The 27,364-nt window shown below is 44.2% G+C and overlaps 2 protein-coding genes across 2 annotated transcripts; both read left to right on the top strand.

The window, feature by feature from the left end:
- Positions 1–314: 314 nt before the first annotated feature.
- On the top strand, positions 315–20,899 carry LOC124008585 (ubiquitin carboxyl-terminal hydrolase 12-like). Its single transcript, XM_046319980.1, has 10 exons — positions 315–471; positions 5,415–5,495; positions 6,122–6,261; positions 6,407–6,480; positions 6,594–6,862; positions 7,202–7,278; positions 7,617–7,700; positions 8,738–8,935; positions 12,704–12,782; positions 19,217–20,899. The coding sequence occupies exons 1-10, from the start codon at positions 424–426 to the stop codon at positions 19,316–19,318; spliced, it is 1,152 nt and encodes a 383-aa protein (XP_046175936.1). The 5' UTR covers positions 315–423; the 3' UTR covers positions 19,319–20,899.
- On the top strand, positions 19,481–27,364 carry LOC124008873. Its single transcript, XM_046320457.1, has 4 exons — positions 19,481–19,499; positions 25,066–25,274; positions 25,351–25,837; positions 25,874–27,364. The coding sequence occupies exons 1-4, from the start codon at positions 19,481–19,483 to the stop codon at positions 25,903–25,905; spliced, it is 747 nt and encodes a 248-aa protein (XP_046176413.1). The 3' UTR covers positions 25,906–27,364.

The following is a 27,364-nucleotide window of genomic DNA, read 5'->3' as shown; positions in this document are numbered from 1 at the left end:
TATAATCCATCCACTTTAATCTGCGAGCCTCGTTCTCGCCTCCTAATTGTTGAGCCCAGAAACTGGCCTATGAGTGAGCGGTGTAGGTCTGGGGGGCGGTGCACCAACCAGCCACTCCCTCATCCTCAAACTGGCCTATGAGTGAGCGGTGTAGGTCTGGGGGGCGGTGCACCAACCAGCCACTCCCTCATCCTCAAACTGGCCTATGAGTGAGCGGTGTAGGTCTGGGGGGCGGTGCACCAACCAGCCACTCCCTCATCCTCAAACTGGCCTATGAGTGAGCGGTGTAGGTCTGGGGGGCGGTGCACCAACCAGCCACTCCCTCATCCTCAAACTGGACGGTCTCCCCGGAACTCCCCACAGCCGTAGCGGCTGTCAACGTTTTAACATTGGGTTTCGGTCCAATAATATGGAAAAAGACGGATGGAAATACTGATGACAGTCCGAAAGATCGCCTCGATTTGTACGATGGTACGGTATTTTTCTGTTTTTTTTTTACAATCCGTTTCTTCCTGTGCGATGATGTTCCCCTTGCAGCTAGCTAATTGGCGAATGCTAACAGGACATGACTGAGGTTTTCCAGAAAGTTGTCTCGTTATCCAGCCGGCTAACGTACCTAGCTAGGGCTCTAGAGAGAAACAAACATTTTAATAGATAGTTGGCTGTAATTGATACATTTAGAGTTGTTGCATTTCAAGAGGGCAAAGTATCACCACCGATAGAATAACCAGTTTTATTTAGGATGACTAGACTACACGGACTTGTTTTGGAAGTGAAGCTGAATGAACAAGTATCTAGTTAAGCTAACAAGCTAGCTAACGTTAGCAAATAGCCTAGCGACGAGATGACGCTAGCTACTTAACAATAATACAAAGTTGTCTTGACAGTTACTTGGCGAACTTACGTAGCTTTCTCAGTCATCGTAGGCGTTTTTATTTGATCAAATCGTCTATAACCTAGTTAGCTACTAGTAACATTAGTGAAATCATATTGCTCAACCTTTCAACTTCAACTAACTAAATTGTAGATGGCCGGCTAGCTACTACTGGACATCTGCTTGCCAACAACATTCCTCTGGCTAGTTAACAAGATTTTAGTAACATAGCTAGTTAACTAACGTTAGCTGAGTTCAACAAGTTAGCTATGAAAAGGCAGAGGTCAGAGGGAGTTAAAGGCGATGCGCCTTTATCTGGCATTGACTGTGCAGTATTTACTGTGATTAGGGCATTCATGTCTCTTGCTCTTCTCAGAGGTGTTGTGAAGGAAGTTGACATGGAAGTGAGTTTGTGTTTTATACAGGACCTCCCGCCCCCATCTACGGTCAACCAGTCAGCTTGTCACGTCAATGTGGAACTATACTGAGCCCTCCCCATGGTTGCAAAACATTTTTAGAGGCGCAATGCGATGCGGTACAGCGCTCAAATTGGCATCTGTGTGCCTCTGGAGGCACCATCCATATGGCTGCTCCGACCACCTCACAGATCAAGTATAAATTGTCTCTTATATCAACCTGAGCGGCGGTGCATTGGGATATATGGCCCGTGACGTGAACGGCCAAAAGCGATGAGGGAGGAGCGTCCATCTCAAATAGAACAGTAATCTGCTCTGCTGGGTCATGTTGTCAACAATGCAGCATCATTCAGAAACATGCTAAATCAATATTCCATCAAATGTGTTTGAATTTTCAAACAACACTGATCAAAAATTAAAGCAACACGCAACAATTTCGAAGAGTTTACTGAGTTACAGTTCATATAAGGAAATAAGTCCACTGAAATACATTTATTGGGCCCTAATTTATGGATGTCACATGACTGGGAATAAAGACATTTATTTATTTATTTATTTACCAGGTAGGCCAGTTGAAAACAAGTTCTCATTTACAACTGCGACCTGTCCAAGATAAAGCAAAGCAGTGCGACGACAACAACAACACAGAGTTACACATGGAATAAACAAACGTACATTCAATAACACAATAGAAAAATCTGTATACAATGTGCAAATGAAGTAGGGCGGTTCGGCAATAAATAGGCCAATGGTGGCGAAGTAATGACAATTTAGCAATTAACACTGGAGAGATGTGCAAGTAGAAATACTGGTGTGCAAAAGAGCAGAAAAACAAAAACATGGGGATGAGGTAGTTGGTTGGATTGGCTATTTACAGATGGGCTTTGTACAGCTGCAGCGATCGGTAAGCTGCTCTGACAGCTGATGCTTAATGTTAGTGAGGGAGATATGTCTCCAACTTCAGTGATTTTTGCAGTTCGTTTCAGTCATTGGCAGCAGAGAACTGTAAGGAAGGCGACCAAATGAGGTGTTGGCTTTGGGGATGATCAGTGAGATATACCTGCTGGAGCGTGTGCTACTGGTGGGTGTTGCTATAGTGACCAGTGAGCTGAGATAAGGTGACGCTTTACCTAGCAAAGACTTAGATGACCTGGAGCCAGTGGGTTTGGCGACAAATATTTACCAAGGACCAGCCAACGAGAGCATACAGGTCACAGTGGTGGGTAGTATATGGGGCTTTGGTGACAAAACAGATGGCACTGTGATAGACTGCATCCAATTTGCTATTAGAGTGTTGGAGGCTATTTTGTAAATGACATCGCCAAAGTCAAGGATCGGTAAGATACCCTCGTAAAACTGACTATGTTTGGCAGCATGAGTGAAGGAGGCTTTGTTGCGAAATAGGAAGCCAATTCTAGATTTAACTTTGGATTGGAGATGCTTAATATGAGTCTGGAAGGAGAGTTTGCAGTCCTGCCAGACACCTAGGTATTTATAGTTGTCCACATATTCTGAGTCAGAACCGTCCAGTGTAGTGATGCTAGTCGGGCGGGCAGGTGCGGGCAGCGATCGGTTGAAGAGCATGCATTTAATTTGACTAGCATTTAAGAGCAGTTGGAGGTCACGGTTGGTCACAGATACCTTTTTTATGTAGGGGTGTGGATCAGAACCAGTCAGTATCTTGTGTCACCACCATTTGCCTCATGCAACGCGAAACATCTCCTTCACATAGAGTTGATCAGGCTGTTGATTTTGGAATGTTGTCCCACTCCTCCTCAATGGCTGTGCGAAGTTGCTGGAGTGTGGCGGGAACTGGACCACGCTGTCGTACACATACATCCAGAGCATCCCAAACATGCTCAATGGGTGACATGTCTGGTGAGTATGCAGGCTATGGAAGAACTGAGACATTTTCAGTTTCCAGGAATTGTGTACAGATCATTGCGACATGGGGCCGCGCATTATCATGCTGAAACGTGAGGTGATGGCAGGGAATTAAGGGCACCGCTAAGGGCCTCAGGATCTCCTTACGGTATCTCTGTACATTCAAATTGCCGTAACGAGAAAATGCAATTGTGTTTGTTGTCCATAGCTTATACCTATACCATAACCCCAGCACCACCACGCGTCACTCTGTTCATAACGTTGACATCAGAAAACCGCTCGCCCACACGACACCATACACGCTATCTGCCCGGTACAGTTAAAACCGGGATTCATCCGCAAAGAGCACACTTCTACAGCGTGCTCCATCGAAGGTGAGCATTTGCCCACTGAAGACGGTTACGACGCAGAACTGCAATCAGGTGAAGACCCTGGTGAGGACCATGAGCTTCCCTGAGACGTTTTCTGACCGTTTGTGCAGTAACTCTTCGGTTGTGCAAATCCACAGTTATTTTGGCAAAGGAGAAATACTCACTAACAAGGATGTAAACAAATTTGTGCACAATTTGAGAAGCTTTTTGTGCGTATGGAACATTTCTGGGATCTTTTATTTCAGCCCATGAAACACTTTACATGTTGCCTTTTTATATTTTTACTCTGTTTTTATTGGGAAGGCAGATGAAGCATTTTTGCGTGTGAACACTGAATCCTAATTACTCCACGTGATTAATATAGCCTAGGCTAGGTCACGTTGGTTTTGTGCCAACTTCGCTGTCGGCCAGAACGGGGCAGCTGGCTCACGCCTGGGAGGCAGCCTGGTTCCAAAACCAATGTAATCACTTTTGACACTGTGCAAACTCCTCCCATAGGTGTATCCAGGGCCAGAAAATCGAATCCCCTCAATGCTTGTTAACTTGAGTTTAATTGGTTTACGTAGCTATCAGCTCGATTCTATGGAATGGTAGAATGCTGGTTGGCTGTATGGAGACTCAACCAACCTGGAGACTCAACCAGTTTCCTCCCGTCTCTCTGTCTAAACATCAGTTGCCAGGCAACGAGACACCAGAGTGCCACCCTCTGTTTTTTTTATCACATTGTCAGGGCTTCCCACATTTGACAAACAAGTGACCGTTTGTTTATTTACATCGACTCCCATGTCACTGGCAAAGAAGTGCATTATCAGGGGACCGATTAAGTCAGAACTGTAATTTGGCTGAGAGGAATGAAGGATATCGGGGAGAATTCTCCCACGCAGCCTTTTTTTTATTTTTTATTTAGAGTGTGCGCTGAGGGGGTTAGCTAGCCGGTTTACCCGTGTGTGTGTGTGTGTGTCTGTGTGTGTGTGTGTGGCCTGTCGTCTGTCTGTCTCTGCATCTTCTACATCTGTTGTATCATATGGAATCATCACAGACAGACAGACCCCGATTATTTAGTCATTCAATCAGCTGTTGTATGATGATGCCATAGACTCTAGAGCATGCTAATGCATACATGGTACATGTGCAATGATCAATAAGTACTAGAGGAACCAACCACTGGGATAGATATCTGTTCTATTATGACATCAGAATGCTGTCACAATCTAGTAGTCCATCTATCTCTCTATGGGACCACACCTTCTGACCCAACATGATACTGTACTAGTGGAGGCCCAGGCAGATGGTGCACTTCATACCCTGTAAAAGCATTATATAATTGTTGTGAAATATTGTTGCACATCGCAAAGATCACTAAGGGGGTCAAATGGGGCCGGGATACATTTGAGCTGTTTGTAGCACTGGCCGAAGAGGATGTGCCTAGGCTACGCCCCAATAAGTATACTAGCATACTATGTTCAATCCAAGCATACTAACTTCTTAGATGTGCCATACTCAGGGGTCAGATAGCCTAGTTAGATTCACCTGTTGTCCCAATATGCATACTTAATAGCCTATAATGCTTGTAAAGATTCCATGAATGCTATACAGTTTGTGTGGATTTTGGGATGCTTGGCCTGCCTAGAATACGACCTGGATCACAGTGTCTGCTTGGCCGGCCTGGATCACAGTGTCTGCCTGGATCACAGCGTCTGCTTGGCCTGCCTGGATCACAGCGTCTGCCTGGATCACAGCGTCTGCTTGGCCTGCCTGGATCACAGCGTCTGCCTGGATCACAGCGTCTGCTTGGCCTGCCTGGATCACAGCGTCTGCTTGCTAAATGGCTAAAATCAATGTACATGTAATACTTACTTTCTCTTCCAGGGCGCCAATGCCTCCGCTTTGGAGAAGGAGATTGGACCAGAACAGTTTCCCGTTAATGAACACTACTTTGGATTGGTCAACGTAAGTACCAACACAACAAGATTAACAAGAGCTATTGGTCAAAGTTTCCCAGCATGCACCTGCACAATATTTACCAATTGTTACAGTATCATGGTAACACTTTTGCCAACAATCATAACACAAGACTTATCACGTTCTTCCTCTTTCCTCTGCCTCTCCTCTCTCCTCTCCTGACTCTCTTCCTCTTTCCTCTGCCTCTCCTCTCTCCTCTCCTGACTCTCTTCCTCTTTCCTCTGCCTCTCCTCTCTCCTCTCCTGACTCTCTTCCTCTTTCCTCTGCCTCTCCTCTCTCCTCTCCTGACTCTCTTCCTCTTTCCTCTGCCTCTCTCCTCTCCTGACTCTCTTCCTCTTTCCTCTGCCTCTCCTCTCTCCTCTCCTGACTCTCTTCCTCTGCCTCTCCTCTCTCCTCTCCTGACTCTCTTCCTCTTTCCTCTGCCTCTCCTCTCTCCTCTCCTGACTCTCTTCCTCTGCCTCTCCTCTCTCCTCTCCTGACTCTCTTCCTCTTTCCTCTGCCTCTCCTCTCTCCTCTCCTGACTCTCTTCCCCTTTCCTCTGCCTCTCTCCTCTCCTGACTCTCTTCCTCTTTCCTCTGCCTCTCCTCTCTCCTGACTCTCTTCCTCTCTCCCAGTTTGGGAACACCTGCTACTGTAACTCGGTGCTGCAGGCCCTCTACTTCTGCCGTCCGTTCAGGGAGAAGGTCTTGGCCTACAAGGTCCAGCCCAGACGTAAAGAGTCACTGCTCACCTGTCTTTCTGACCTCTTCAACAGGTAAAGGGAGAGACTATTCTGAACTCTCAGCTCTGCTCCTATCCTCTTGTGTGAACACATTTTAAAGGCTGCTTGGAACCAAAAATAGATAACGGGGTAAAGTCCAGCACTCACTTGGATATAAGATGCAATACATATTTTACAGCATCGCCACGCAGAAGAAGAAGGTGGGAGTCATCCCTCCCAAGAAGTTCATCTCACGTCTGAGGAAAGAAAATGGTGAGAGGGGGATGGGAGGGAGGGAGGAGTGATGGGGGAGAATAATGTATCTATAAGGAAAGTGTATTAACTGACACGGTTCAGAACTCTTCCTCCTTCATCACTCCCTCCAGAGCTGTTTGACAACTACATGCAACAGGATGCCCACGAGTTCCTCAACTACCTCCTCAACACTATCGCTGACCTGCTGCAGGAGGAGGAGAAGAGCCAGGAGAGACAGCAGAATGGAAAACTGTTACAGAACGGAGGAGGAGGAGTTGGGGGCAGCAGTGGGACGGGAGGAGGACAGGGTGAGGAGGGGGAGAAGACACAGCAGACCTGGGTCCACGAGATCTTCCAGGGAACCCTAACAAACGAGACGCGCTGCCTCAACTGTGAAGCTGTAAGTGGAGGGAGATCCAAGATGGAGACTGTTAATAGGGTGATGAATGGGGCAGGGAGCTGTAATGGAGGCCAGGCTATGCCAGTTTCCAAATACTATACTGTAATGGGGAGATCCAAGATGGAGACTGGTATTGCATTTGAAATAAAGGAAATGAATAGGCCCAGCAGCTCTAATGGATGTCTGCCTCTACCAGATTTCGAATACTTTTAATGGGAGGAGTGCCAAGTTGGAGACTTATTGGATTTGAAATGCTGGAAATCAATGGGGCCAGGAGCTGTTTCCTGATACTGTACCGTGTTTAGAGTTTAATGTAACCAGTGTCCTGCCTGTGTCCAGGTGAGCAGTAAAGACGAAGACTTCCTGGACCTGTCTGTAGATGTTGAGCAGAACACCTCCATCACACACTGTCTCAGGTAGGTGTGTGTGTGTGTGTGTGTGTGTGTGTGTGTGTGTGTGTGTGTGTGTGTGTGTGTGTGTGTGTGTGTGTGTGTGTGTGTGTGTGTGTGTGTGTGTGTGTGTGTGTGTGTGTGTGAGAGAGTGTGTTGGCTGCCTCAGTGTTCATACATCAGTCAGTTTGACAGGCACACTCCGAGGTCTGACACACTGATATGACTTCTACTCCCCCTGTCTCTCTTTCTTCTTTCTCTCTGTGTGAGACTCAAATCTGGACCAAACAGTTGTGTTGAATTGGAGAACGTGTTAGTGAAAATCGTTACTCCGTGCGCGAGGTCACTGTTTCTTCTCTCCACAGGGGTTTCAGCAACACAGAGACACTATGTAGTGAATACAAGTACTACTGTGAACAGTGTCGGAGTAAACAGGAAGCACAGAAAAGGTGAGCTGGCTGGTCTAAAAATGGATTTAGACAGCAGGTGGATTTGACATAGATGATGACGAAGGCCTGGAGTTTTCCATGCTGGTAAATACAGGCTGACACTACAAAAATGTCCGCTGTTGTTGCTCGGAGAAATGGTCTGTTTTGAAAAGTGCATTATGGTTTTTACTTTGATGGTGCAGTGAGTCATGTAGTTCGTTTGAATACAGCTCTGTATACCAACTGGCTGACGTACTAACTGTGGCTTGGCCTGGTACGTGTTCAGATGTTAAGTGGACTTGATCATCTCTGTTAGTGTATTTTATTAGGATCTCCATTAGTTGTTGTGAAAGCAGCAGCTACTCTTCCTGGGGTCCACTAGAAACATGACACAATACACAGCATTAATAGACAAGAACAGCTCAAGGACAGAACTACATACGTTTGAAAACGTCTCACAGCCTACATATCAATACATGCACACAAGCCATCTAGGTCAAATAAGGGAGAGGCGTGTGAGGGGTGCTGTGTATCTTGGGTTGAATACTTAAACACTCCGACTAAGGGCCCCATACATCCCAGCCCAGGCCTCTACTCCCCGCCCCCCCCTAAAAAAGCCCACTTAATTTTGGCGGTGCAGGAATGGAAAGGCTGCAGTACCTAAAGCAGTGTATTTCAGCTGCACCCATTTCCCAGATGCCGACCGGGGTACAGAAATATAAAAGGAAGAGAAATATTCACTTAAAACACAGTTTCCTGCTGCATCGCCCTCCTGTCGTAACGTACGAATGTATATAGAAATAGGATGCATGTGATGCATCTGAAGACGATTAAACCCCAACATTAACACAAATACTCTGTTTGAGTCATTTAGCAGATGCTCTTATCCAGACTAACAGGAGCAATTAGGGTCAAGTGTCTTGCTCAAGGGCACATCAGCAGATTTTTCATGTAGTTTGCTCTTGGCATTCGAACCGGCAACCTTTGGGTTTCTGGCCCAACACTCTTAACCGCTAAGCAAGCTGCCCTACTAACAGTAACACTGTTGTTGTTGTCAGGATGCGTGTGAAGAAGCTGCCTATGATCCTGGCCTTACATCTGAAGAGGTTTAAATACATGGACCAGCTGCAGCGCTACACCAAGCTGTCCTATCGCGTCGTCTTTCCTCTGGAGCTCCGCCTCTTCAACACCTCAGGAGACGCCACCAACCCCGACCGCATGTACGATCTGGTCGCCGTGGTCGTCCACTGTGGAAGGTAAAGAGAGTGTGTGTGTGTGTCTCTCTCTCTCTGGTAACTTGAACAGATGCATACGCACAGATTGATAGACATGCACAGTCTTTTGTGATACCTCTATAATGGGTATGTCTGTTCCTCTGTCTACAGTGGTCCACGCCCTGGTCATTAACCCCTGTCCAAAATGTCTACAATGCCTTCAGAAAGTATTCATACCCCTGGATTTATTCCACATTTTGGTTGTGTTACAGCCTAAATTCAAAATGGATTAAATATTTTTTTTAAATCTCACCCATCTACACACTATACCCCATAATGACATCACTATACCCCATAATGACATCACTATACCCCATAATGACATCACTATACCCCATAATGACAACACTATACCCCATAATGACATCACTATACCCCATAATGACATCACTATACCCCATAATGACAACACTATACCCCATAATGACATCACTATACCCCATAATGACATCACTGTACCCCATAATGACAACACTATACCCCATAATGACAACACTATACCCCATAATGACATCACTATACCCCATAATGACAACACTATACCCCATAATGACAACACTATACCCCATAATGACAACACTATACCCCATAATGACAACACTATACCCCATAATGACAACACTATACCCCATAATGACAACACTATACCCCATAATGACATCACTCTACCCCATAATGACATCACTCTACCCCATAATGACATCACTCTACCCCATAATGACATCACTATACCCCATAATGACATCACTATACCCCATAATGACATCACTATACCCCATAATGACAACACTATACCCCATAATGACATCACTATACCCCATAATGACATCACTATACCCCATAATGACATCACTATACCCCATAATGACATCACTATACCCCATAATGACATCACTATACCCCATAATGACATCACTATACCCATCATAATGACATCACTATACCCCATAATGACATCACTATACCCCATAATGACATCACTCTACCCCATAATGACATCACTCTACCCCATAATGACATCACTCTACCCCATAATGACATCACTCTACCCCATAATGACATCACTCTACCCCATAATGACATCACTCTACCCCATAATGACATCACTCTACCCCATAATGACAACACTAATGACAACACTATACCCCATAATGACAACACTATACCCCATAATGACAACACTATACCCCATAATGACAACACTATACCCCATAATGACATCACTATACCCCATAATGACATCACTATACCCCATAATGACATCACTCTACCCCATAATGACATCACTCTACCCCATAATGACATCACTATACCCCATAATGACATCACTCTACCCCATAATGACATCACTATACCCCATAATGACATCACTCTACCCCATAATGACATCACTCTACCCCATAATGACATCACTATACCCCATAATGACATCACTATACCCCATAATGACAACACTATACCCCATAATGACATCACTATACCCCATAATGACAACACTATACCCCATAATGACATCACTATACCCCATAATGACAACACTATACCCCATAATGACATCACTATACCCCATAATGACATCACTATACCCCATAATGACATCACTATACCCCATAATGACATCACTCTACCCCATAATGACATCACTCTACCCCATAATGACATCACTCTACCCCATAATGACATCACTCTACCCCATAATGACATCACTCTACCCCATAATGACAACACTCTACCCCATAATGACAACACTATACCCCATAATGACAACACTATACCCCATAATGACAACACTATACCCCATAATGACAACACTATACCCCATAATGACAACACTATACCCCATAATGACAACACTATACCCCATAATGACAACACTATACCCCATAATGACATCACTATACCCCATAATGACATCACTATACCCCATAATGACAAAAAGAAAACATGTTATTAGAAATAAAATACAGAAATATCTCCTACGTAGGTATTCATAAGAGTCGATACATGTTAGAATCACCTTTTTGGTAAATCTCTAAGAGTCATTACAGCTGTGAGTCTTTCTGGGTAAGTCTCTAAGAGTCATTACAGCTGTGAGTCTTTCTGGGTAAGTCTCTAAGAGTCATTACAGCTGTGAGTCTTTCTGGGTAAGTCTCTAAGAGTCATTACAGCTGTGAGTCTTTCTGGGTAAGTCTCTAAGAGTCATTACAGCTGTGAGTCTTTCTGGGTAAGTCTCTAAGAGTCATTACAGCTGTGAGTCTTTCTGGGTAAGTCTCTAAGAGTCATTACAGCTGTGAGTCTTTCTGGGTAAGTCTCTAAGAGTCATTACAGCTGTGAGTCTTTCTGGGTAAGTCTCTAAGAGTCATTACAGCTGTGAGTCTTTCTGGGTAAGTCTAAGAGCTTTCCACACCTGGATTATACAATATTTGCCCATTCTTCTTTTTAACATTCTTCATCATCTGTCAAGTTGGTTGTTGATTATAACACATTGTATTCAGGGCATAAAATGTATTTGTCACATTTTTTGTAGTATCAATCATTCAATCAATCAAATGTATTTATAAAGCTCTTCTTACATCAGCTGATGTCACAAAGTGCTGTACAGAAACCCAGTCTAAAACCCCATACAGCAAGCAATGCAGGTATAGAAGCACGGTTGCTAGGAAGAACTCGCTAGAAAGGCCAAAACCTAGGAAGAAACCTAGAGAGGAACCAGGCTATGAGGGGTGGCCAGTCTTCTGGCTGTGCCGGGTAGAGATTATAACAGAACATGGCCAAGATGTTCAAACGTTCATAGATGACCAGCAAGGTCAAATAATAATAATCACAGTGGTTGTAGAGGGTGCAACAGGTCAGCACCTCAGGTGTAAATGTCAGTTGGGTTTTCATAGCCGATCAGTCAGAGTATCTCTTCCGCTCCTGCTGTCTCTAGAGAGTTGAAAACAACAGGTCTGGGACAGGTAGCACGTCCGGTGAACAGGTCAGGGTTCCATAGCCTCAGTATTACTTTAGTGCCTTATTGCAAACAGGATGCATGTTTTGGAATATTTTTATTCTGTACAGGCTTCACTCTGTCATTTAGGTCAGTATTGTGGAGTAACTACAATGTTGTTGATCCGTCCTCAGTGTTCTCCTGTCACCATTAAACTCTGTGAGTGTTTTAAAGTCACCATTGGCCTCATGGTGAAATCCCTGAGCGATTCATTAACGACTCCTGGGTGTATTGATACACAACTGGAGTTAATAACTTCACTGTACTCAAAGGGATATTCAATGTCAGTTTTTTTACATTTATTAAAATGTATTTTTAAATCTACCAATGGGTGTCCTTTTGCGAGGCATTGTAAAATCTCCCTGGTCTTTGTGGTTGAATCTGTGTTTGAAATTCACTGCTCGACTGAGGGACCTTACGTATTATTGGTAATTGTATGTGTGTGTGTGTGGGGTACAGAGATGAGGTAGTCATTCAAAAATCATGTTAAACACTATTGCAATTTATGTGACTTGTTAAGCTGATTTTACTACTGAAGTTATTTAGGCTTGCCATTATTACAAAGGAGTTGAATACTTGACTCAATACATTTCAATTTTCATTTGTTATTCATTTGTAGACATAAAAACAAAACAAAAATCCACTGACGTTGTTTGTAGGCCAGTGACACAATCTCAATTGAATGAATTTTAAATTCAGGCTGTAAGGTAAAATGTGGGGAAAGTCAAGGGGTGTGAATACTTTCCTCTCTCTGTCCACAGTGGTCCAAACCGTGGTCATTACATCACCATAGTGAAGAGTCATGGGTTCTGGCTCCTGTTTGATGATGACATCGTAGAGGTAAGTAATTGACCTCTTCAATATCTCTCTCCCACCCTCTATTTCTCTCTCTCCTCTCTCTTCTCTCTCTCTCCTTCTCCTTCTCCTTCTCTTTCCTCTCTCCTCTTTCCTCTCTCCTCTCTCTCTTCAGTCTAATATTAGTCTATAGTACACCCATGTAACACTCAAACTGGGTTCTCAAATTATGGTTTAACACTAAAAGCACAGATGACGTATTTTGGACATTTATTTGCATTTTAAAAATGATATCTGCTATTTGTTGTTGTCATGTCCCCCTCGGTCCTTGACTTCCTAAATATATATCACAAACTGCAGTTTTAGGATGACATGTCACCCCCCCTACATGTCGTCACCCCCCTACATGTCACCCCCTCCCCTCCTACATGTCATCCCACCCTACATGTCACCCCCCCCTACATGTCATCCCATTCTACATGTCATCCCCCCACAATTCCCTCACCCGACAGTTGGCTGCATCTGACAGTGGCCCATCGAAATTAAGACATAACTCTATCGGAACTAATTTCACACACAATAATAATAGCTGTAGCCTTAAGACAATAATAAATTGACAATATTATCAATTGCCTTGTGAAGGAAGAGACTGCAGAGCAGCGTGAGTAATTGGCAAAGAAAGAAATCTACTTTTTTCAAATGATCCTACAGAGGTTTGTGAATGGTCGTTTTCTATTGAAAAGTTGGACTCTAAGGTTTCAAGAAACGCCTACATTTGTCAAACGACTCTTAAAATTGAGCAGATCGGCTCCATTTCAAAATATCACTTTTGTCAAATAACTGCAATTCCTTGCGTTCCATACTTGAGCTCTCGTGGCACCATATAGACTACGCTACTAAGCACAGACTAGTAACATGATAAAACTTCAAATATGCTGTTCTGTTCTTTTGAAATCCTTTTTCTTACTTTAATAATGTTTCCTAACACCTGCCTTAACAGGGGCTCACGAGTGGCGCAGCGGTCTAGGCACTGCATCTCAGTACTCGAGGCGTCACTACAGACCCTGGTTCGATTCCAGGCTGTATCACATCCGGCTGTGATTGGGAGTCCCATAGGGTGGCGTCGTTAGGGTTTGGCTGGGGCAGGCCGTCATTGTAAATAAGGATTTGTGCTTAACTGATTTGCCTAGTTAAATAAAACGAGATAATTAATGAATTTCTTTGTGCTGGTGTAGAACACTGAAATGCCCCCCCCCTCCTCATTTCTACATATAGCCTATTATAATAAACTATTGAAATTGCTATTGTGTTCTTTGAAATGTGTTTCGTATTCTATTGATACCTAAGACCTTCATAAACACAACCAAATGATGATTATTGCGACAGCCTATATTGAATGTATTTATTAGGCCGTTAGAATGTTGACGCCCCAAAGGCTTAAACTGGGATGCCTTGAGGCCATTCCGGTGGTAAAGATGGGGTCTGCCGGAGGCAAGAAAAAGGCAGCGGTGAAATAAACTGTTGTTTTTACGGATCGGCCAAGGCAGTAACTGTCTCTGCAGGCGCCTCCGATAATGATGTGTTGTCAACAACTGACACAATTCATCACTTTCACACTCCTAGTGTAAACCATTAGATCTCAGATTCTACTAACTCATTCCCGGCATCCATACAGACCCATCAGGTATTCCAGGCTGCAGGCCACCCCCCCACCCACTTTCTACCAGACCTGGGTTCAAGTACTATTTGCAATCGTTTTGAATACTTTATCTGGGCTGAATATGCTTGCCTGGCACAATGGAACTGATTCAATGCTCTCAAGGAGTGCAAATCCTACCCATCTGGCACTCCAAGCAAGCTAGAGAAAACGCTAGAAGTATTTGTTAGATTGTTGCTCCCAATGGTGTGTCTGGAATGCCTTCCTCCTGCTCTGGTCGACCCAGATAGATCCTGGTGGCTGTGGGAATAATGGAGAATTGTAGGGAGCCCTGGGAGATAGAGGCTCCTGGTGGCTGTGGGAATAATGGAGAATTGTAGGGAGCGGGAGAGACGCTGGGGAAATATCAGGAGGCTGGGAAATATCAGGAGGCTGGGGAATATCAGGAGGCTGGGGAAATATCAGGAGGCTGGGGAAATATCAGGAGGCTGGGGAAATATCAGGAGGCTGGGGAATATCAGGAGGCTGGGGAGGCTGGGGAAATATCAGGAGGCTGGGGAAATATCAGGAGATTTGGGAATGGCAGGAGATTTGGGAATAGCAGTTTTAGATGAGTTAGTAGACCGGAGGATTGTGGGAGAGAAGGGTAAAGGTGTGTGACGGGCTGTAGGGGTTGTGCGTATGGTACTCTCTGTCTCACACAGTCATAGCACAGGATACACTACTTCACCCCCTGTAGAAAGTGAAGCAGACCTACTCTGTGTCTGTTGAAAGGCTTTCAGTCCATTTGTAAGAAGTCCACGCAGAGCCATGTACGCTGATAGTGTTCAGACCCCTTCCCTGTTATACATTTTGTTATGTTGGTTTTATTCTACAATGTATTACATCTTTTTCCATCTCATCCAGCTACACATAATACCCCATAACGACAAAGATAAAACAGGTTTTTAGATTGTTTTTGCTAATTTATTAAAAAGAATTAACAAACCTTATTTACATAATTATTCCGACCCTTTGCAATGAGACTCAAAAAATTGAGCTTAGGTGCATCCTGTTTCCATTGGTTATCCTTGATGTTTCTACAACTTGATTGGAGTCCACCTGTAGTAAATTCAATTGATTGGACATGTTTTGGAAAGGCACACACCTGTCTATATAAGGTCCCACAGTTGACTGAAAACCAAACGATGAGGTCGAAGGAATTGTCCATAGAGCTCCGAGACAGGATTGTGTCGAGGCACAGATCTGGTGAAGGGTACCAAACATTTCCTGCAGCATTGAAGGTCCCCAAGAACACAGTGGCCTCAATCATTCTTAAGTGGATGAAGTTTGGAACCACCGAGACTCTTCCTAGAGTTGGCCACCCGGACAAACTGAGCAATCGGGGGAGAAGGGCCTTGGTCAGGGAGGTGACCAATGGTTACTCTGACAGAGGTCCTCTGTGGAGAAGGGAGAACCTTACAGAAGGACAACCATCTCTGCAGCACTTCACCAATCAGACCTTTATGGTAGGGCGGCCAGACGGAAGCCCACTCCTCAGTAAAAGGCACATGGCAGCACGCTTGGAGTTTGTCAAAAGGCACCTTAAGCACTGTGGTCTGAATGCCAAGCGTCACGTCTGGCGGAAACCTGGCACCAAACAGTAGTTTATGGCTCAGTTTCAAATGTACCCACAGTGGTATGTTATAGCCATCGAGGGGCCTGCTTTTTCCATTCGGTGTAGATGCTTCCAATAGGCACAGCTCTAGGATCAGCTTACTGGGTTTTCCCAGTGTAATCATTAGAGGGGAGAATTCAAAACTGATCGGAGATCAGTGTCTAGGGGTTTTTCCACTATGGGAAAGAGTCCCATCTGAACAACTGGTGGACGTGCAGGATCTGGCTGAGTGATGGAGTTTCCGCTGGGCTTGGTAACATGTTAACTCCAAGACACTGGTCTCGGATCAGGTTGGGGTTTTCCCTTTGAATGGTTAAGGTTTAGTGTCAGTAGGCTGAGCCTAGATCCAGTGTTTCCCCTTTATGCATTTAGCAGCAGCACAACCGCCACTGCAAAGAAAAAATAAATCAATGTGTGATTTTTTATTTATTTGTTATTTCTTAGGGGGGGTGGTAAAAACATTTCAGTGTAAAAACTGAAACAACTAAATCCAGATATCCAGATATGAAGTATTTGGAAAATATAACGTAGCTTTATTGTTTTTAAATAAGAATATTTGAGAACTAACAATCACCAAAATAAAAACTAGACTGGAGAATCAAAAACTGTCATGTCATGTGTCGTCCCCCGTTTAATTTCTGTTTGAGTCACTCGGATAAGAACAATGCATAAAAACAAAACCAAAATGTGTAGAATTTCAGGAAATTAGCTTTAAAACAGCAAATTTTGCCTCTGCGGCTAAGAGGGCCATATAAACCGTGCCATTGGCCACGCCCCTACCACGTTCCCCCCATCACCCCCCTCACTAACTTTGCCGCCGCTACTGAAAAATATCATAGGGGGAAATACTGCTAGATCTGTAGCTAAGGGGAAACTTGGAACGGGAGTGGATTGAATAGTAGACTTGCCTTCATTTTATTTTCTCTCCTCTTTCCCCTGTCTCTTTCCACTATTTCTCCTCCTACCTCCCCCTCTTCTTTGTCATTTGACACTGAAACTGGAGAGCTAGTAAACATTGTGACCTCACTACTCTAAGCCCACAATTGGTAGAAGCACAAGCTATTTATTTTCATTGAGGGTTGTATCCACACGTTTCACCTAGAGCTGGGACAGGACGGTGAACCGAAAATGTAAAAAAAAATGTGGTGCACTTTAATGTTATGAAGTTGTCCGATTTATCGTTTATCGTATCAAGTTATCGCGATATGGATTTTTAGTCCATATCGCCCAGTCCTAGTTTTACCATCAACATTATACTATTCTTAAAGAGTTCCAAAATGTGTATGAGCAGTATCACAGAACACAGTAGAAAGACAGGACTCTCTTTAAACACGGGGCTCTCTTTAAACACGGGGCTCTCTTTAAACACGGGGCTCTTTAAACACGGGGCTCTCTTTAAACACGGGGCTCTCTTTAAACACGGGGCTCTCTTTAAACACGGGGCTCTGGAGAAAAGTGGTGACCTATATTCATGCTGAACTACAGAGCCTTCAGAAAGTATTCAGATCCCTTGACTTTTTCTACATTTTGTTACGTTACAACCTTATTCTGGAATTGATTAAATTGATGGGGGGAACTATCTACACAATACCCCATAAGGATGGAGCAAAAAGAGTTTATTTAAAATGTAAAAAATTGGAATATCACCTTTGCATAAATATGAACTCTTTACTCAGTACTTTGTTGAAGCACCTTTGGCAGTGATTACAGCATTGAGTCTTCTTGGGTATGACACTACAAACTTGGCACACCTGTATTTGGGGAGTTTCTCCCATTGTTCTCTGCAGATCCTCTAGAACTCTGTCAGGTTGGATGGGGAGCTTCACTGCACATGTCCTTTTGGAAAGTTTTCCCAACTCTGCAGCACTCCACCAATCAGGTCTTTATGGTAGAGTGGCCAGACGGAAGCCACTCCTCAGTAAAAGGCACATGACAGCCTGCTTGGAGTTTGTCAAAAGTCACCTAAAGGACTCTCAAACCATGATAAACAAGATTCTCTGGTCTGATGAAACCAAGATTGAAGTCTTTGGCCTGAATGCCAAGTGTTAAGTCTGGAGGAAACCTGCCACCATCCCTACGGTGAAGCATGGTGGTGGTGGCAGCATCATGGTGTGGGGATGTTTTTAGCGACAGGGACTGGGAGGCAAGTCAGGGTTGAGGCAAAGATGAACGGAGCAAAGGACAGAGAGATCCTTGATGAAAACCTGTTCCAGAGCGCTCAGGACCTCAGACTGGGGAGAAGGTTCACCTTCCAACAGGACAACAACCCTAAGGATACAGCCAAGACAACACAGGAGTGGCTTTGGGAAAAGTCTCTGAATGTCCTTGAGTGGCCCAGCCAGAGCCCGGACTTGAACCCGATCTAACGTCTCTGGAGAGACCTGAAAATAGCTGTGCAGCAATGCTCCCCATCCAACCTGACAAAGGTTTAGAGGATCTGCAGAGAAGAATGAGAGAATCACCAAATGCAGGTGTTCCAAGCTTGTAGCGTCAAACCCAAGACTCGAGGCTGTAATCGCTACCAGGTGCTTCAAAAAAAGTACTGAGTAAAGGGTCTGAATACTTGGGTAAATGTTATATTTCAGTATTGTTTTTTTTTAAAAAAATAAATACATTTGCAATAAAATAAATGCTTGTTTTTGCTTTGTCGTTATTGTGTGTAGATTGATGATGAAAATAAGAAATGACTACATGTTAAAATAATGGTGTCCCTTAACAAGATGTGGAAAAAGTCAAGGGGATCTCTACTTTCTGAATGCACTGGTGAATTCTATGCTGAACTATATACAGGGCATTCTGAAAGTCTATATGCTGAACTATATACAGGGCATTCAGAAAGTATATATGTTGAACTATATACAGGGCATTCAGAAAGTATATATGTTGAACTATATACAGGGCATTCAGAAAGTATATATGGTGAACTATATACAGGGCATTCAGAAAGTATATATGGTGAACTGTATACAGGGCATTCAGAAAGTATATATGGTGAACTATATACAGGGCATTCAGAAAGTATATATGGTGAACTGTATGTCGCTATACGCCTGAAAACATATGGTGGTGAATAGGTTATGTCTGTTGTCCTTTTCTAATCATAAACTCCTCCCTCTTCTTACCTTTTTAAACCCCTCCCTCTTCTTACCTTCTCCTCCTTTATAGAAAATCGACGCCCAGGCCATCGAGGAGTTCTACGGTCTAACGTCGGACATTTCCAAGAACTCTGAGTCCGGTTACATCCTGTTCTACCAGTCCCGGGACTGAACCAGCCAATGGGATTTGGACTCAGCATAGGGAGGGGCTTGGGCTACCACAGGCCCCGCCCAGCCCACCATCCGTTATAAATATTCAGGCTTTACAGCAGAGCTTTGCACTGTGGAGCACCAGGAAGACGGATGGAGGATCTTCAGCAGACAGGAGCCAACGATGGCCGAGCAACCCATCAGTGTGACAGGATATGACTTCATTAGAGAAGAAGATCAGCGACCAGGGATTGTTATGCTTCGTCATAGTCATCATCATCCTAGTCCAGATCGTCCTGATGGTCTTTCTCTCTATGATTTGACGGTAGATTAGAAAATATGTTTGCTTGGCTCGCTCGCCGCTTACATAGCGTGTCGTCATTACTGGTGTCCTTGTCATACATAGTTCCACTGCGGTGGTGTTAAACAGCAGTTTGGTTGGATGAAAAGTAGATCTGCCATTTCCAGAATGTTCTCCTCTGTTGTTGTTGGTTTGGAGAGTGGGGTGGAGAGAAGAGTTTGGTCCCTTTTTGCAGCTCAGCAGGCCAGTGTTTATATTATGGTTTGGATGCGAAAAGCTGCACAAATATCTGTTTGAAGGGACACGTGTGCTCTCTAGCTCCCCTCTGGCAACAACAGCAAACTACACCACACACACTACAAAACGCCTGCCAACCACATATGTATGTTGTCTGTCTCCTAATCAAGCAAGTTCCTCCATTGGTGGCAATGGCAGTGTTTCAAATGGCACCCTATTTATTTATCTAGTGCACTCCAAACGTACTGCACTAGATATGGAGTAGGTTCTCATTTAGCTCCTCCACTTCCTGTCACCTGATCTGAACCTTCCAATCAGAGCCTGTTGTTTTTTGAATGCACAAGTTAACCAAACATAGCTGTTGTTTGGTCATGTTAAATATGTGTTACACTGCCAGTTGGAGTAACTAACTTCACTCTTTATAGGCTACGTCCCAATATCTATACCAGCACACTGCTAAGTATGCATGCCCAATATATTCTAAGTAGTATGCTAGTGCAGATTTTGGAACGGAACTGATTTCTCTCAACAGAGAGCAACATGGAATATGGCCCACTATTCATAAAGCTTCTCTGAGTAGGAGTGCTGATTGAGTATTGTTTTGGCCATGTAGATCGTAACCAATAAGATTCTTATGGACAGGGACCTGATCCTAGATCAGAGGTTTTATGAATACAGTTCCTGATCCGTAGCTCTGGACACGGGAGGTGTTTTATATATTATATTAGCTAGGACTAGAGTGGGTCCTGTGTTAAGTTGAATGTACAGTAAGGAACTGGCTTCTCATTGGTTGGCCCGTACACAGGTCCTGGGGTCTCAACCTATCCTGACCAGTAATAGTTATATATCTGCACTACAAATGGCACACTATTCCCTACACAGTGCACTATTTTTTACTTTGGCTTGTAGGGTCTCATAGGTGCATTTGGAGTGTGGGAGAGTTAAACTCATTAACTTAGGCCTACTGTGGACCTATCTACCTAGTAAACACTAGTACACTCCTCTAGCCTACAGACTACTATCTACCTAGTAAACACTAGTACACTCCTCTAGCCTACAGACTACTATCTACCTAGTAAACACTAGTACACTCCTCTAGCCTACAGACTACTATCTACCTAGTAAACACTAGTACACTCCTCTAGCCTACAGACTACTATCTACCTAGTAAACACTAGTACACTCCTCTAGCCTACAGACTACTATCTACCTAGTAAACACTAGTACACTCCTCTAGCCTACAGGCTACTATCTACCTAGTAAACACTAGTACACTCCTCTAGCCTACAGACTACTATCTACCTAGTAAACACTAGTACACTCCTCTAGCCTACTGTGGACCTATCTACCTAGTAAACACTAGTACACTCCTCTAGCCTACAGACTACTATCTACCTAGTAAACACTAGTACACTCCTCTAGCCTACAGACTACTATCTACCTAGTAAACACTAGTACACTCCTCTAGCCTACAGACTACTATCTACCTAGTAAACACTAGTACACTCCTCAGAGCCTATATGGTTCACTCTCTCTGAGTCACAAAGGATACCCTATTTCTTGTGTGTGTGTGTATTAAACAGTGGTTTGACCCCTTTCTTTCTCTATAGGTTATTGCTGACTCACAAAGGATACCCTACACACACACAAACAGTGGTTTGACCCCTTTCACACACACACACACACACACACACACACACACACACACACACACACACACACACACACACACACACACACACACACACACACACACACACACACACGGCCAACACACTTGGGTTGATTTTTGTGTTTGGAGTAAGCGACCTGCGAACACACACACAGAGCAGGACACAGTACTGAAAAACAGCTTTCTGTAGTGTGTATTCCAGCCTAGCTTGGAGGGACATGAAATGCAGCCTAATGGTCCATAAATACTGTTCAGCTCTAGCAGCTTCATATGTTACCGACACACTACACTGTTCTGTAATGAATCCTGTTTACTTCCTGGTTCTGTCTCAGTAGTCTAACGGGGCTTCTCCATCTCCTCTCTGTCTGCGGTGATGTATAAACACTGGTCTGTAATGAATCCTGTTTTACTTCCTGGTTCTGTCTAACGGGGCTTCTCCATCTCCTCTCTGTCTGCGGTGATGTATAAACACTGGTCTGTAATGAATCCTGTTTTACTTCCTGGTTCTGTCTAACGGGGCTTCTCCATCTCCTCTCTGTCTGCAGTGATGTATAAACACTGGTCTGTAATTAATCCTGTTTTACTTCCTGGTTCTGTCTCAGTAGTCTAACGGGGCTTCTCCATCTCCTCTCTGTCTGCAGTGATGTATAAACACTGGTCTGTAATGAATCCTGTTTTACTTCCTGGTTCTGTCTAACGGGGCTTCTCCATCTCCTCTCTGTCTGCAGTGATGTATAAACACTGGTCTGTAATTAATCCTGTTTTACTTCCTGGTTCTGTCTCAGTAGTCTAACGGGGCTTCTCCATCTCCTCTCTGTCTGCAGTGATGTATAAACACTGGTCTGTAATGAATCCTGTTTACTTCCTGGTTCTGTCTCAGTAGTCTAACGGGGCTTCTCCATCTCCTCTCTGTCTGCAGTGATGTATAAACACTGGTCTGTAATGAATCCTGTTTACTTCCTGGTTCTAACGGGGCTTCTCCATCTCCTCTCTGTCTGCAGTGATATATAAACACTGGTCTGTAATGAATCCTGTTTTACTTCCTGGTTCTGTCTCAGTAGTCTAACGGGGCTTCTCCATCTCCTCTCTGTCTGCAGTGATGTATAAACACTGGGTATTTGCTTTCCCCAGTCCAGTCCTTTCACATCAGCGCAGTTGATGCGTTAAACTATTGTGACTCAGCCCCTCCATGTATGAAAGGAGTTCAAAGGTCATTTTAGCTGTTGGGTCTTTTTAGGTTCAGGTTGAAGTTGACCCCCAGGCACAGCTCTAGGATCTGTGGGATCTACCTTTACCATTATTCCTCAACTTGACCATTTAGGTTGGAAACCCTCTAAAACAGACCACAGATCAGTCTGTAAAGGTGTTTTCAGCTGTTCTGTGTCCTTAAATGTGCTGACACAGTGTCCCAAATGACACCCCTATTCCCTATATAGGGCACTGATTTTGACCAGAGCCCAGTGGCACTCTATTCCCTATATAGGGCACTGATTTTGACCGGAGCCCGGTGGCACTCTATTCCCTATATAGGGCACTGATTTTGACCGGAGCCCGGTGGCACTCTATTCCCTATATAGGGCACTGATTTTGACCAGAGCCCGGTGGCACTCTATTCCCTATATAGGGCACTGATTTTGACCGGAGCCCGGTGGCACTCTATTCCCTATATAGGGCACTGATTTTGACCAGAGCCCGGTGGCACTCTATTCCCTATATAGGGCACTGATTTTGACCGGAGCCCGGTGGCACTCTATTCCCTATATAGGGCACTGATTTTGACCAGAGCCCGGTGGCACTCTATTCCCTATATAGGGCACTGATTTTGACCGGAGCCCGGTGGCACTCTATTCCCTATATAGGGCACTGATTTTGACCAGAGCCCGGTGGCACTCTATTCCCTATATAGGGCACTGATTTTGACCGGAGCCCGGTGGCACTCTATTCCCTATATAGGGCACTGATTTTGACCGGAGCCCGGTGGCACTCTATTCCCTATATAGGGCACTGATTTTGACCTGAGCCCGGTGGCACTCTATTCCCTATATAGGGCACTGATTTTGACCGGAGCCCGGTGGCACTCTATTCCCTATATAGGGCACTGATTTTGACCAGAGCCCGGTGGCACTCTATTCCCTATATAGGGCACTGATTTTGACCAGAGCCCAGTGGCACTCTATTCCCTATATAGGGCACTGATTTTGACCAGAGCCCAGTGGCACTCTATTCCCTATATAGGGCACTGATTTTGACCAGAGCCCAGTGGCACTCTATTCCCTATATAGGGCACTGATTTTGACCAGAGCCCGGTGGCACTCTATTCCCTATATAGGGCACTGATTTTGACCAGAGCCCTGTGCACCAGAGTGGGAATATCGGGACGCACCCATACCACCGCACCTTCGTAAAATGGATGAGATGGAAAGTGATGTTCAACAGGATGGGGAACAATCTATATTAAAACTAGGGTCTGTTGTTTTTATTTAAGTATAATTATTTACGAATGTTATGTTGACTTTCCTAGATGTGTCTTTTAAGAAATATATATATATGTATATTTGACTAATTTAGTCCTACCATTCTTGTGTAGGCATCTAGGATGAATGTGGTTTGGAATTATTTGGGGGTAATAATTCAGATTTTGCGTTCCAAATGGTAACCTATTCCCTATTTAGTGCACTACTTTTGACCACGTTTTCCCATAGGGCTCTGGTCAAAAGTAGTACACTACCCATAGGCCTCTGGTCTAAAGTAGTGCACTACCCATAGGGCTCTGGTCTAAAGGAGTGCACTACCCATAGGGCTCTGGTCTAAAGTAGTGCACTACCCATAGGGCTCTGGTCTAAAGTAGTGCACTACCCATAGGGCTCTGGTCTAAAGTAGTGCACTACCCATAGGGTTCTGGTCTAAAGTAGTGCACTACCCATAGGGCTCTGGTCTAAAGTAGTGCACTACCCATAGGGCTCTGGTCTAAAGTAGTGCACTACCCATAGGGCTCTGGTCTAAAGTAGTGCACTAAATAGGGAATAAGGTACTGTTTGGAACACATATTTACCATGTGTAAATATAAGATATTGTGGTATAATTAATTGCTTGAAATAGAGGTCCATGCGTTAACTTGATCTCTGTAATGTTCAATTTGGGTCTAGCGTTTTTCTTGACCTCGTGACCTAACCAGGAAAAACTCTGGACCCTAGTAATAGCTACTAACTAATATCTAGGGCCCAACTTTAGGGAAAACTCCCTGGTCCTAGAAATACTACCTGGCCAATATAACAGCACTCCCTCACCAAAATAAATACATTTTTTTATAAATAATCATGATGCAAAGCCAATATGCTCTGTTTGTACAATCTTCTTATTTTGAACGACTTTACAGGGTTATTTTATCTTTCTAACCAAACTATATTAAAAAGAGTGGGGTCAATTCCATTTCAAATGCCAGTCAACTAAACTTGCCATGGGAGACTCGTTCGATGGATGTCCACTTCACTTATTTAATTAGCCATGGATGTAAATGGAAATGAAGCTGATTCTGCTCTTCTGTACAAAGTGATTTAAGTTGGAGTACACGTTGAGAAAGTGAGCAGTGTGTATTGGGGTACAGTGTGGTCTCGGCCCAGGAGCAGTGTGTATTGGGGGTACAGCGTGGTCTCGGCCCAGGAGCAGTGTGTATTGGGGGTACAGTGTGGTCTCGGCCCAGGAGCAGTGTGTATTGGGGGTACAGCGTGGTCTCGGCCCAGGAGCAGTGTGTATTGGGGGTACAGTGTGGTCTCGGCCCAGGAGCAGTGTGTATTGGGGGTACAGTGTGTATTGGGGGTACAGTGTGTATTGGGGGTACAGTGTGGTCTCGGCCCAGGAGCAGTGTGTATTGGGGGTACAGTGTGGTCTCGGCCCAGGAGCAGTGTGTATTGGGGGTACAGTGTGGTCTCGGCCCAGGAGCAGTGTGTATTGGGGGTACAGCGTGGTCTCGGCCCAGGAGCAGTGTGTATTGGGGGTACAGTGTGTATTGGGGGTACAGTGTGGTCTCGGCCAAGGAGCAGTGTGTATTGGGGGTACAGAGTGGTCTCGGCCCAGGAGCAGTGTGTATTGGGGGTACAGAGTGGTCTCGGCCCAGGAGCAGTGTGTATTGGGGGTACAGTGTGGTCTCGGCCCAGGAGCAGTGTGTATTGGGGGTACAGTGTGGTCTCGGCCCAGGAGCAGTGTGTATTGGGGGTACAGTGTGGTCTCGGCCCAGGAGCAGTGTGTATTGGGGGTACAGTGTGGTCTCGGCCCAGGAGCAGTGTGTATTGGGGGTACAGTGTGGTCTCGGCCCAGGAGCAGTGTGTATTGGGGTTACAGTGTGTATTGGGGGTACAGTGTGTATTGGGGGTACAGTGTGGTCTCGGCCCAGGTGCAGTGAATAAAAGGTGTCCAGTGAATTAACTACTGGTGTTCGACGGGGAGGAAAAAAACAACTTGAACTGCGTTGCCTTTTTTTTCTCCCCTCAGTCTTTTCTCTGTGTGCTGTTCTGTTATATGTACATTTTATAAGTACTGACGAACATGTACAGCTTTATTTTACTGGTTAAAATGAGATGTTCTCTTCTCTCATGTTGCTGCGTTCTCTACTGACTCCTGTCTGTGCTCTACAGTCACGTCTTTTCCAGAACCACACGACAATCAAAAGAAAAGGCGACAGAAATCCCCCAAACGTTTCGCATTAGGGACCTGAACGATGACCGACGTCTTCTCGCTTCACAAGGCTGGGAATCAACGACCCTCTTTCGTCTTTTGAGATATATGTTTTAACCCCTTGAAGATATTTCCCCCCCATTTGTATTCAAAAAAAGAATGACGAAGCAACAATTGTACATTTTAATACTTGTAGGATACAACTGTCAAAAAAAGAGACAAACGTCAAGGTTGAGCTACACCTTGAGGGACTCGCTTGGTAAAGTATAGAATAGTCATTACCAAGGTGAAGGATCTAAATATCCCTTTAGCAACACAACGTAAAGTATAGAATAGTCATTACCAAGGTGAAGGATCTAAATATCCCTTTAGCAACACAACGTAAAGTATAGAATAGTCATTACCAAGGTGAAGGATCTAAATATCCCTTTAGCAACACAACGTAAAGTATAGAATAGTCATTACCAAGGTGAAGGATCTAAATATCCCTTTAGCAACACAACTTAAAGTATAGAATAGTCATTACCAAGGTGAAGGATCTAAATATCCCTTTAGCAACACAACGTAAAGTATAGAATAGTCATTACCAAGGTGAAGGATCTAAATATCCCTTTAGCAACACAACGTAAAGTATAGAATAGTCATTACCAAGGTGAAGGATCTAAATATCCCTTTAGCAACAACTTAAAGTATAGAATAGTAATTACCAAGGTGAAGGATCTAAATATCCCTTTAGCAACACAACTTAAAGTATAGAATAGTCATTACCAAGGTGAAGGATCTAAATATCCCTTTAGCAACACAACTTAAAGTATAGAATAGTCATTACCAAGGTGAAGGATCTAAATATCCCTTTAGCAACACAACTTAAAGTATAGAATAGTCATTACCAAGGTGAAGGATCTAAATATCCCTTTAGCAACACAACTTAATTTCAACACAACTTAAAGTGATAAGAACTCTAATACACATGCATACAAACATTTTAAAAAGTGACAAAATACTACATTTACATGGTAAGGAAGAGGTTATCATAAAGTAGAAGTTGCTATAACAGGTGTAACAGCCATAAAAAAGCCAGATGACGGTTTGCAACTGCACATGGGGACAAAGATCGTACTTTTTGGAGAAATGTCCTCTGGTCTGATGAAACAAAAACTGTTTGGCCATAATGACCATCGTTATGT

The sequence above is a fragment of the Oncorhynchus gorbuscha genome, linkage group LG21 (assembly GCF_021184085.1).
Source record: "Oncorhynchus gorbuscha isolate QuinsamMale2020 ecotype Even-year linkage group LG21, OgorEven_v1.0, whole genome shotgun sequence".
Taxonomy (NCBI): Eukaryota; Metazoa; Chordata; class Actinopteri; order Salmoniformes; family Salmonidae; genus Oncorhynchus; species Oncorhynchus gorbuscha.
Note: the sequence above shows the minus strand (reverse complement) of the source record. Positions and strands in the feature narration are given on the sequence as shown.